This window comes from Trichophyton rubrum, assembly GCF_000151425.1.
Source record: "Trichophyton rubrum CBS 118892 genomic scaffold supercont2.4, whole genome shotgun sequence".
Lineage (NCBI taxonomy): Eukaryota > Fungi > Ascomycota > Eurotiomycetes > Onygenales > Arthrodermataceae > Trichophyton > Trichophyton rubrum.
The window spans coordinates 79,351-91,111 of record NW_003456425.1 but is presented as its reverse complement, the minus strand read 5'-3'; the positions used below and the strand labels follow the sequence as shown (position 1 = coordinate 91,111).

Sequence of the window (11,761 nt, the reverse complement as noted above, 5' to 3'; positions counted from 1 at the left end):
GAGAAATTTCGCATCCAGCGCCTTTATGAGTAATTCGGACGCACAAAAAAAAGCAGCCTGTCCTGCTTGCTCCGCCGTGGAACCATCGCACGCCCTTCATGCCTTGCTATCCGGCGGCCTCTCGCCTTTCTCACTTCGTACTCCGTATCGTCTCCATCGAAGGCCACCGAAAAGTCGACCACTTGATCCGCTTCGTCTCCACCCGCGGCCAATGGCACGCCCGGCATCCCAAACCTCAGCCGAAACAGCATTATAAATACATTTAACTAATCGTGTCGTAGTGCTTAACTCCGTTGGATGCTCCTGTCTGGCTTCTATATTATTCATCCGTCTATGCGAGACTCACTCAACTTATCTCCGGTCGACACTGTTCGTCATCTAGCTGTTTATCTACGGGTCGAGCGATACACCAGGAGACGCCGACTAACGTAACATAAACACCAGTAGGTAGCTAATGGATACCCATTGAAGAGAGGAGAAGGCCTCAGAAGACACAGAAAGCAGCAGAAGACCAACTTTTGACCCTTCATCTGCCGCTTCAAATGGCCCCGTTCGGCTTCACTCAGCAAAGATAACAAGAGACAGCCTCTTCGTTTCATCCTCCAGCTCTCTCATCGTCGCAAATTTCACATTCTAGCACAAGCCGATAATCTGGTCCAGGGCACAGTCATCTTATACACTAGCCGGTAGCTCCGCTGGGATAACAGTCGATGGTACTAACTTTGGCGGCTGCTTGAGCACATTCATTTCAAGATAGTTGGATATCCACATCTTAGGATTTACTTCATGTTGTTGGTTGAACAAGGCTATTATGCTGTCTATAAAATAAAGCTAGTAATGCACGAAACATCTGATAATTCAAACTGCTATTGGATAAAAACTACTTTGTTGACTTAACTATATACATTTATCTATATACCTCATAAAATCATATAATGACATGAGACTGCCAATGCAAGATCTATTGTATGTCCTTGATGATGGTAGTCGGATCCGAGGCGTTATGGGCGTGTAACCCTGGGTGTAAAAAGTGGAGTAACCCTGACATAATTTATCATCTCTTGCAAAACCAATTTCATGTCGGGTCCGCTATATTTGACACCCACCACTATGGGGCCATGACGGGGGCGCTTATAACAGTATAAAAGCTCAGATCCATATTTTCTGGGGGCCGGCTGGTCCACGATAATATCGGTAAATGAAGTGAACTCCACACATGCACTGCCAGGTACCTCGGGGATGTTATAGAAATCAACACTATACCTGTAGTCACCAGGAGGCTGCCTTAGCATGAAGACTTTGAAATTGGTCAGGACGGGGAAATTATCCCTGAGCTCCGCAAGGACCGCCGACCATCCAGGTGTCTCCAAATAACTAGACTGAAGACAAAGAGTCCGCAAGGTTGAACGATATTGTCGAAGAAATTGAATGCAGGGTTCCGGTGCCGGCCAACCTGCTTTCTGCAGGATAATTTTTTCTAGAGGAGCACATCGATCAATAGAATCCCAAGCCCGATTATCAAGACCTTGTTCTGATCCTGAATATGACACGAACTTCAAACTCTTTAAACTGGTGGCAGCTTGGACTATTTCACCTAACCAGTCCAGATTGACAGATTGTTTATCGCATTCGAGCGAAAGGCTTTGAATATGGGACATCGAGGAAAGGAACCCTGGTTTCTCAAGATCCTCAAATCCCATATAGCTATCATCCATCACAGGGATCGACCTGTAGACAATGGCAAGGGAATTAAGTGGTAGACCAGTCTCGGCAATGATATAGGTGAGAATTCTAATGGCTTCGAAGGGTTCTATTCGATCTTCGGTCGAGTATTGCTCAGTGTAATTGGTAAGTTCAAGTGACTGAAGGTTTGTGAGAGATAATAAAATATCGCGTTTCCTTTGAACTGCAGGTTGAGGGATCGCAAGATAGCCTTCGAGGTCTCGTTCCCATGAGATGCCACCACCCAGAACCCCTGAACTACGATCTGGTGACATCCGAAGTGACTGGATACGACGATTGAAACGTGAGTCTTGAGATATAGCCTCGAGCTTACTCAGGCTGTTTTCCGAAAAACCCAGCTTCATTTCGGTAAGGAGTGCAGCAAAGTAGAGCTGTGTCTGCTCATAGCAGGCATTGCACGTAAGCCGAAGGGAAAGCAGATCCTCAGGTTCCAGAAACGAAACAATATTTTCAAGCAGTTCTGCTGGTAGAGTTAAAAAGCAACTATACTGACAGCTTTCAGCCGGTCCCACTTTAGTAGGCTCATCTTCTGGTCGCAGGTGATATGATGGCCGAAGGGTAAGGGACCTGAATTTCCGGATCAGCCTTTCGAATTTGGTGAACTCCATGTCCTTCCTAAAGGGCGGGTGACTGAGCAGCAGTAGCTGTAAGAAAGGAGTTGGTTATGTTTGGAAGAGAGAATATTTGAGTATGAATAGCAGATTTCGGTCGTTTCTGCGCTTTATCACTGAGAAGCGGCCAGCAAAGCTGCAACAGTCGCCGCGTGGCTATAGCCGGGATATGCTTGCCAACACAGGAAATAAAGAGCACATGCTTCGTTAAACAGCAGTTGTAGGATGGCCTCGCCACTATGTAGGCTATCCATCCTTACGCTCGCTATCCAATGGTATACGATACTTAGTGTTGGACGTTGGACATTTGATGTTGGATGTTGGAGGCTAGAGGCTGGAGGCTGGATTACGTCATCCATCCTCCAACGGGCCCATGTGGGTCGGCCCGAAAGTGTAACCCAACTCTTAACTAATTAACTGATCTTGAAGTCTGATTGGCTAACCAATTTAATAACTCATACTTCCTAACTAACCAGTTACTGGCTCTCTAAGCAATGTCTATATAATCAGCATGCAGAAAGGAGTGCTACATGGTTCTTAATGATGTAGTTACAGTCATGCTGTAAAGACTTTAATAATTTCAGCCATTAGCAACAGCTTAACTGGCTATCAATATGCTACTATAACTAAATGCTAAGCGGCACGGAGTTCTAATTATCCTCAGGAGTCCACTTTGTAATGCAGATTAATACTGCACGTAGGAGAAACCAATGTGTCATCACTCGACATTTTTTTCATATATTATATTCTGCATTACGTTTCATCCATACTTAGAAATTAATACATCATGTATAATATTATGATATCCAGATATCTACAATATATAAAAAGAGATTGCAATGATGGACAAAAGTTATTTAGAAACCCAAGCACTAATAGCCATCCTCCTCTCCCATATTGTCCTTCATATATGAGGTCCTTGCGACTATACGTTATCGGAAACCCTTAAGTACGAATGGCAAACCAAACAGCGTTACGATGGTTCGTGCTCTTAACCGGGCTTTTCCTTTTGATATGTCAGGTGCTAGCCACGCCGTGGAGAGGTATATTATCTACTTAGCTCCATACAGGATACTGAATTAAATACATAATTCCATGATGTTTCTATAGTAATGGCATTGGTACCTTAGGACATCTGGAGGTCCGAGGTAACAGTCATTCCAAGGGCAAATCGACCAACAAGAACGGGGGAAATAGGGGGAAACAAGACTCTCCACCCCGGCACGCCCTACTCCCACTTCCACATCACGACCTGCCCTGAGCAAAACAACGAGCCCTAGCCCACCAACATCAATGTCGACAACTGCCCTTGTGCGGCTCTGGAGCTCGATTCCAGTTGCTGTTACAGTCCCCATAAACAGCGTCATGGGTAGAAAAACTGACCCCGGTGTGACGGCAAGTTTTCGGACAACTTCGCTATATGGTTGCACAGCCATAGTCGTTGTCGATGAATTAGGAATGGTTCTTGGCCATATCGCCCAAGAAGGCAAAGGAAACAACATATACACCTTGGAATCGATACCACAGGTCGGGGAGTATCTTACGAAGTTTGTGAGGAACGGGGGCTTAGTGTTTGACTTTGGCAAAAAGAAAGACACGCAATAATCTACTATTCCAGAGGAAAGGCTTCCTTCACAGGAGGCAGAATCGACATTGGGCTTAACTGCATCAAAAACTATCTTGTCACCCTAGGCGTCCAGGAAGCAAATGTGCATTTCTCGCAGTATACATCAGGAGGCCCTACTGTCGGTCCTCGAAGCAAACTTGTGGTGGAAAGTGTCTATGACAATAACGCAAGGAGAACAAACGTATATATTGCGAAGGAAGACCCTATTTGGCAAAGAGACTTTACCAAGCCACTCAGGCCAGCGCGATTCAACATTCAGCCGGGACCGCCACTTCCTCGGCTCTCGCATAATGATTAGGTGGCTTTTGAAAGGCACTGTGACTTCACAGCCGGTTGAGTTGTGCCGAGGGTATCTTAACCAGTTGGTTGGCGAGTTGAGCAGGAGGATGGTTACCTATAAACTATCTAAGTAGTCAACTTGCTTCCCCCATGCCCGTTAACTAGTTGTGTGACTCCTCAAGCAGCCTATAGATGCCACGATACAGCCTATGTTTAGTTGATTCTTCTTTTGCGGTGGTTGAAAATTGGTCTTAACTCGTTTTTCTCTAAGTCAGTTATTCAATGGCAGTGATGCTCGACGTTGGATGTTGGTCAATATTGGATTATCTTACAATATCCTCCTTACCTCCTCTCCCTAACCACATTTTCCATTTCTATTCTATAATATTGCTTTATTCCGTCCCAAAACATCACATCCCGCGCGAAAGTGACCGAGGAATCGAACTTGACAAAAACAAGGATGCTTGGGTAACTACCATGACAAGCAGATTCAGCAAAATAACTTAACCACCCACTGTAATTCCTTGAAAGCGCACGCCAAGTAGTATCCGGGGAACATTGATGCTGGTGGTAGTTTGCATGTCGAGCAGAAAGAATCCGAGTCCTATTTCTTCCTGTTAACACTCTTTCCACCACTGAATCCCAATGGTTGTGTTGAGAGCGCAGATTTCAGCCGAAGTGTTCTATAAGGAAACCCTATTCTTGAGATTTTTGCAGGACATCCAAACACACAGAAGGTTTCGGGATAAGTGCTGGCTAAAAGGGCTTGGGCCGGTCTTGTGCATTATTTGATTACCCCACATGCTGATACAGCGGAGAAGGGCTTGCAAGTTGAAATGATAACTCCTTTGCGCATGGTTTTCCCAGAAGATATATCCCTTTCTCCAGGAGGAAAATAGCGCCAACAACGTGGTTTCATCGTTAGAGCAGTCTGTACTGTCCACCGGAAGAGGCACCTAGTGGAATTCATTGTTAAGGCTGCAAAAATGGATGCTGATGTTTCTGTATGAGGCTAATCGCCAAGGGTTATATCTCTGATGACGGAGTGCCTATAAGAATGATGTTCTCGACCTGCATCCAGATCAGCAATATAGTGACAACTTTGGCTGAATCCATGGAGATTCGGCCCTCGTTAGACAACCTGAATGCTAACTAACTACTAACTAGTTAACTAGTTAGGCCAATGATTCATCCTTGAACTCGCAACAGTCCTTCGAATCTTCGCTGTAACTAGGTACCTAGTTATATTTAATACCTAACTTTTTAAGAAAGTCGATAAATAGAATGGAACTCAGAAAGTAAATTAAATAATGAAAAAATCCGTCATCTGATGTCTGGCCCTGAGAATAAAAAAGGGGTATGCCAGGTGCCTGATTTGTCAGCTGGCCGGTTTTTTAGCGCGCGTTTTTCGGTTTTTTGCGAGACAACGACCATGTTAGTTACGTTGTAGCCCTTCTACAAAAAAGCGAGAAAAGAGATTATATGTTTGAAAGGATTCCATTCAGATATGAGCTCAACAAGGACCATCTCTGAAGTCAAGCTCGGTTTTCTTCGTGACCAAATTCGCGTGCTGTCGGCGCCGCTCAGCCCGTCCCCTGACTGGCGCGAATACGGTCCTGCCACTGAGGACGACATCGGCGAGAAGGCCATCAGTGAGGTATTACAAAAATGTAAATAAGCTGCTGTTATATATACCCTCTCACTTGCTTGTCAGCTCGCGCTTTTTTGCATTCCATACATGTCTGTGAGCCCTTTGTTGACGGGATAAGAATGCAGTCAACACGCTTTTGAAACAGCATAACCGTGCCGTCTTCTCGACACAGGCAATACATCATGTCTCCCAGCAGATTGAGCGGCTTTACTGGGATTCCATCAGCCCGGAGTTTGGCCAAGAGGGTTCCCGACAGCCTGACATTGACAAGGGAGCTGATCTTACGAATGCCAGGTATGCCGAAGATTGGACATTGTGAAAATGTACGTGTGGGCTGATTCTCAGCAAAGGAATATCTCCAAATTACCGGATGAGTGGCTTGAAGACGGGGTAGATGAGGAGGACAAATCTCGGTAAGAGGATCTACTTGACCCGCAATATACGTTTATGTCTGCAACGGATGTTGCTTACGCAGGTGAAAAGATATAAGTTTCTTCGAGAAAGACTTGTCAAACTTGATGCAGAACGAAAGAAAAGGGAGGATAAGCTACTCCAATACAAGCACTTGAAGAGCTTGTTGGAACCGTTTGAAGATCCATTGAATACCATCCAGCCTAATCTTGCTACAAGGGACGGGGAACTCGGGGCAGAGCTAGACCGTATGAGGATGCTGCTGGCCAAGGTCGCAAGCAAAGTTGGGAAAATTCAGAGCGACACTCAAAACTCCGAGAAAAAAGCAGAAGAAGAAGAAGAAGAAGCTATTATGGACACAGATGACAAGCTAGCCAGACTGCTGGATATGACTTGAGCTGATACTTGTTCTTTATATCTGGTATCGTGGAGCAGGCAACAACCTTGAGAAGACAAGCCGGACTCCAGGGTTAAAAAGCCAGGAAGTAGGTAATGAAGTGGAACATAAACGTACCACACATATCCTCGCACCCATCTGAAACAGCAATCGAGCCGCATTTTACTATATAGATGGTAAATACCATCACCCCCTCCACCTCCACGAAGTCAATCGGAGGGATTAAATTTCAAATACAGCAGAGAGAGCATGGTTTAATCACTATAGCCTGAGTGCATGAATAGATCTAGCCATTGTATCAGGGGATGTTTCCTGTCCAGTCCTCTTTATAGCCGGGTATTGAAAGATCTATGTACAATAGAGTCAGCCAGATACATCTATGACTACCTAACATAAAGACTTGTCTTTCTCTTGTGTATCTACCTGATCTATCTTGTTGATATGTGATTGAGATGGCCGCTTAGTCGTTTGTTACTTCACTATAAAAGAAGTAGAAAAGTGAACTCCTACAAATAAATAACTTCCAACTTCAACAAACCAAAAATAACTGCAACATCTACAACCATCTACTCCAACAGTAGTGCTACAAACTGACTTTATCTGCTTTTAGCTTACATCTTCACCCTTATCCTCCTCCCTCTACTGCTCTTCCCTCTGATCTAGATATTCACGTGACTGTCACTGTCACTCTTCGGAATGGAAGAAATCATGTCCCGGAACCTTCGCTCACCTTTTGATGAAGATGCAGGTAAGCAAAGAAGAAGAAAACAAAAACATCCTCAGCTTCAGCTGCAGCTGCATCCTGAACGCGATATCTGACTCGAAATCCGACTTGTCAATCGTTTAGGATCTGAGTCTGATACGCCTATCTCGCCCGCCCTCATCCGCCAACGCCGCGCGAGCCGTCATCGCAGGAACAGGACCTCAGTTACCAACGAAGACCTGATCAGCTTCCGCGAGAAGATACTCGGTATTCCACGCTCAGAGCAGCCTGCTATCCCCCGTCCTGAGCCCAAGGAAGAGGAAGAGGATTTTTCTGCTATCAACGCTGCTATTGCAGCTTTCAGCATGTCTGTAAACCAAGGCAGCCCAAGCATAGCTAATAATACGAACGCCAACAACACTTCCTCTGCCACTGCTTCGTCTAGCTCAGCCAGTGGAGCGTCTACCTCAGGCTTGTTCACCAACCTCTTTGACTCGAACAACACCGCGAACGCGTCTGGTAACTCTGCAGGCATGTCTGCTCCTCGTCATAGCAACTCTGCTCCCCCCAGCCCCGCCATGATGAATGGTACTCCAGCAATGCCAGCGATGAACGCCTCTTTCCCAATGAACGCTGGACATCAGATGGATCTTAATCACCTCTATGCCATGGTGAATGAACTGAGCGAGGTCCTGAAAAACAACCGTGACTTGACCAGTGGCATTATCAAGAGTGCTGAAGATATTGCTGTATGTCCTCTGCTCCACCACTTGGTAAAACAAGATAGATGCTAATTTGATATTATATAGCGTCGTGCTGCAGCTGAAGGAACCACACCAAACTTGCAAGAAGTCAATGGGGAAATCTCTGGTATGAGTTATATATTACGTTGTTAACAAGTGCAATACAGCAACTAACATGTCGATAGCCACACGCATTGCCGAACTTGAGCGTGCCCTAGCCAGAGAAAAACGTCGCGTTGAGACACTCCGCCATGAGCAGGTTGAGAACATGAAGCTGATCGCCGAATACGAGAACGCGGTTGGTACTATGGTCGAGCAGATCCGCAACTATTGCTGCAACAACGAAGGTCATTTTCTCTCCCAGAAACGCCGCTACAATGACCTTCTGCAAGCCGAACGAGATGCGCACCTGGCATCCCGTCTAGACCGTGACTATTGGCACGCGCAGACCATGAAGTGCGCCGAGATGATCCGAACAGCCTACCGTCTGCGGTGCGAGGAGGAAGAGCTACCTCTACGCATCGTGGCTGGGCTGCAGAATGAAGTGCGTGCCTACCGCAACGCCCTGGGTATGGACCCAGAGAAGCCAGAGGAGGAGTGGGGATGGGAGATCCTTAAGGATGCTCCCCCAGGCGTCGAGTAGCCTGGGAGCTCGAATTGCTCTCCCCCTCCGTCCGGGTGTGGGTTCCCTCTTCCTTTTCTTTTTGTCTTTGTTACCCGGCAGTTTGGCCGGAGGCGTTAGGGGCGCTATGAAGATACCCATGGGGTCACGATAGAGAAATCCTTTTTTTCCCGGGCATGGCGTTGGATTTCCTGGAGGGAGCTCTGATAATGAATCTGGTTTCTTATTTCGCAACCTCCTAATGCTATTTAATGATTGTTCATGCATTAATATCTATCATGGTGAAGAGGAGGAGAATTGATGATTTTCTGCATTGGCTTAAGAACGAAATGATCTTTGTTTCTTCGTATTCGTAGATGCATTCGTAGGTGCTAGATGTCTTCGTAGACTGACGTTGATACCGCAAAGCGCCACATATCATGAACCTCGGCTTAACTGAGCTTCGTCCATTTCTACCAGCTTTCTCCGGCTATTCATTCTCAAGGAAGATACATATGCCCTAGCTATAAAAGAAACGGAGTGAACCGCTGGCCGGCTCTTTGACACCAAACACGATGGAAAAACGGCCGAGAGCCCTTCTCTTTGACGTTGGCGGCGTTTGCGTATGGCTTTGGGCTCTCCTACTCCCGGTGCAAAGGGCTCAAAAGCTAACAAGAGAGACCGCAGGTTATATCCCCGTTCCAGGCAATTTTGGACTACGAAAAGGCCAACAAGATACCTATTGGATGGATCAATTACAGTATACAGCATACCTCGCCTGACGGGGCATGGCACCGACTGGAGCGAGGCGAAGTTCCTCTGGACGCGGCCTGGTTCAAGTCGTTCAACAGCGACTTCCGCCATTTTCACCTATGGAAGAAGTTCCTCGAGCAGTCATCTACTCGGCCTACCGGAGAGAATGGCAAGAAGATTCCTGATATGCCGAGCGTAGATGCAGAGTATTTGTACTGGGAGATGATGCGAGTCGCCCAAAGGCCCGATCCATACATGTTTGCCGCACTACAGAAATTAAAGGACTCCGGGCTGTTCATTATGGGTGCTCTGTCAAATACCACCATTATACCCAATGAGACAAGCAAGCTTGACAAGACGCCTGACCATGCGGGCGAGCAAGTGAAGCGATTCTTCGACTTTTTCATCTCCAGCGCGCACACGGGGTTGCGCAAACCGGACCCCAGAATTTACGAGCTAGCCTTACGGGAGATTAACGATGCTAGGAAGGCTAAAGGGATAGAAGGAGGGGATATTCGGGCGGAAGAAGTGGTGTTTTTGGATGATATCGGGGTGAATCTGAAATGGGCGAAGAAGGCTGGGATGGGCACGATCAAGGTCGATTTGGGGCGCACAAGAGAGGCAGTGAAAGAGCTGGAGAGACGAACGGGCTTGACTTTACTGGAAAGCAAGCCGATGATATAGAATATGGATGCATGATCAGTTATTTATTGATACAGTTGATGGAAGATCTTGAGGGGTGTAATATCTAGAAGGACAGCTCGATAGTAAGCAATCAACCACCGAGTAATATAGAACTATCCGAATGAGCGTATTGGTAAAAGAGCAATCGATATCCCAATCCTAGTCGTGAATAATAAAAATGCCTGATACGGAGTACTGGTGTGTCAATTGATGTCTTACGATGCCCTCGTCGTCGCCAACCCAGCTTTTTTTGGCTGCTGCAAGTTTGCCGAAGAAAACCCCACAAATAAATTTCTTCGCACACAGAAAAAGCGGCCGACGAACTTCCTGCAACTGACGCCAGCAACAGAAGACTAGCAGCACCAGCAGCAACGCCGTTGAGCAGCCGTCAAGATGGTAAGTGTCTGCTTCAGAGGTCCTTGACTCTCTTCTCGTCGTCGAGTCGCTGGAGTCTTGCAAGATGCTTCGGAGACGACCAGTCTGAAGCGCAAATTGCTGACTCGCGATGTTCTTTACAGCCTTTCACCAAGCTTGTCAAGAACCGCCCATACTTCAGGTAAGTCATTGATGATGGGCAGAAGAAGAAGAAGAAAAGCTAATTGTCTTGTACAGTCGCTTCCAGACGAAGTTCAAGCGCCGTCGCCAGGGCAAGACCGACTACTACGCCCGCAAGCGTCTCATCACCCAGGCTAAGAACAAGTACAACTCGCCCAAGTACCGCCTGGTCGTCCGCTTCACCAACCGCGACATCATCACCCAGATCGTCACCGCTGAGATCTCCGGCGACAAGGTTTTTGCCTGCGCCTACTCCCACGAGCTCAAGCGCTATGGCATCAAGAACGGCCTCACCAACTGGTCTGCCGCCTACGCCACTGGTCTCCTGCTTGCCCGCCGCACCCTGAAGAAGCTCGGCCTGGACGAGGACTTCACCGGTGTCGAGGAGCCAGATGGTGAGTTCACCCTGACCGAGGCCGCCGAGACCGACGAGGGCACCCGCCGCCCCTTCAAGGCCGTCCTCGACGTCGGTCTTCACCGTACCTCCACCGGTGCCCGTGTCTTCGCTGCCATGAAGGGTGCCTCTGACGGTGGTATCTTCGTGCCCCACTCCGAGAGCCGCTTTCCCGGCTACGACATCGAAAGCAAGGAGCTCGATACCGAGACTCTGCGCAAGTACATCTTCGGCGGTCACGTTGCCGAGTACATGGAGGGTCTTGCCGACGACGACGAGGAGCGCTACCAGGGCCAGTTCTGCAAGTACCTTGAGAACGACCTCGATGCCGGCGAGCTCGAGGAGATGTACTCCAACGCCCACGCTGCCATCCGCGAGGACCCTTTCAAGAAGGACGAGGATGCCGGCCCCAAGAAGAGCAAGGAGGAGTGGAAGGCCGAGAGCTTGAAGTACAAGACCCCCAAGCTCTCCCGGGAGGAGAAGAGAGCCCGCGTCGAGGCAAAGATCCGCGAGCTCGCATAGACGTCTTCCTCTTTCCTTCACAACCACCACTCCTCACCCTGACCATCGTGTGTTAGAAAATCAATACAAATGGGAAAATGCATCTGG

At 47.5% G+C, this 11,761-nt stretch overlaps 8 protein-coding genes across 8 annotated transcripts; 6 read left to right on the top strand and 2 right to left on the bottom strand.

Moving 5' to 3' along the window:
* Window positions 1-183: 183 nt before the first annotated feature.
* Window positions 184-2,351, bottom strand: TERG_03885 (uncharacterized protein; the record flags this gene model as incomplete). The annotated part of the gene is made up of 1 exon (XM_003234785.2): window positions 184-2,351. One exon carries the CDS (start codon window positions 2,349-2,351, stop codon window positions 1,002-1,004), a length of 1,350 nt encoding a protein of 449 aa, XP_003234833.1. The 3' UTR covers window positions 184-1,001.
* A 981-nt stretch (window positions 2,352-3,332) lies between these two features.
* On the top strand, window positions 3,333-3,615 carry TERG_12077 (uncharacterized protein; the record flags this gene model as incomplete). The annotated part of the gene is made up of 2 exons (XM_047751090.1): window positions 3,333-3,397; window positions 3,465-3,615. 2 exons carry the CDS (start codon window positions 3,333-3,335, stop codon window positions 3,613-3,615), a joined length of 216 nt encoding a protein of 71 aa, XP_047606113.1.
* Window positions 3,616-3,647: 32 nt separating this feature from the next.
* Window positions 3,648-4,279, top strand: TERG_03884 (uncharacterized protein; the record flags this gene model as incomplete). The annotated part of the gene is made up of 2 exons (XM_003234784.1): window positions 3,648-3,901; window positions 3,973-4,279. The coding sequence occupies 2 exons, from the start codon at window positions 3,648-3,650 to the stop codon at window positions 4,277-4,279; spliced, it is 561 nt and encodes a 186-aa protein (XP_003234832.1).
* A 1,488-nt stretch (window positions 4,280-5,767) lies between these two features.
* TERG_03883 (uncharacterized protein) lies at window positions 5,768-6,719 on the top strand (the record flags this gene model as incomplete). The annotated part of the gene is made up of 4 exons (XM_047748176.1): window positions 5,768-5,917; window positions 6,030-6,205; window positions 6,262-6,324; window positions 6,395-6,719. The coding sequence occupies 4 exons, from the start codon at window positions 5,768-5,770 to the stop codon at window positions 6,717-6,719; spliced, it is 714 nt and encodes a 237-aa protein (XP_047604152.1).
* A 905-nt stretch (window positions 6,720-7,624) lies between these two features.
* On the bottom strand, window positions 7,625-7,957 carry TERG_12076 (uncharacterized protein; the record flags this gene model as incomplete). The annotated part of the gene is made up of 1 exon (XM_047751089.1): window positions 7,625-7,957. The coding sequence occupies one exon, from the start codon at window positions 7,955-7,957 to the stop codon at window positions 7,625-7,627; it is 333 nt and encodes a 110-aa protein (XP_047606112.1).
* Window positions 7,958-8,340: 383 nt separating this feature from the next.
* TERG_03882 (uncharacterized protein) lies at window positions 8,341-8,808 on the top strand (the record flags this gene model as incomplete). Its single annotated transcript, XM_003234782.2, has 1 exon — window positions 8,341-8,808. One exon carries the CDS (start codon window positions 8,341-8,343, stop codon window positions 8,806-8,808), a length of 468 nt encoding a protein of 155 aa, XP_003234830.2.
* Window positions 8,809-9,705: 897 nt separating this feature from the next.
* Window positions 9,706-10,203, top strand: TERG_03881 (uncharacterized protein; the record flags this gene model as incomplete). Its single annotated transcript, XM_003234781.2, has 1 exon — window positions 9,706-10,203. The coding sequence occupies one exon, from the start codon at window positions 9,706-9,708 to the stop codon at window positions 10,201-10,203; it is 498 nt and encodes a 165-aa protein (XP_003234829.2).
* A 393-nt stretch (window positions 10,204-10,596) lies between these two features.
* On the top strand, window positions 10,597-11,674 carry TERG_03880 (60S ribosomal protein L5; the record flags this gene model as incomplete). The annotated part of the gene is made up of 3 exons (XM_003234780.1): window positions 10,597-10,599; window positions 10,722-10,759; window positions 10,816-11,674. The coding sequence occupies 3 exons, from the start codon at window positions 10,597-10,599 to the stop codon at window positions 11,672-11,674; spliced, it is 900 nt and encodes a 299-aa protein (XP_003234828.1).
* Window positions 11,675-11,761: the final 87 nt, after the last annotated feature.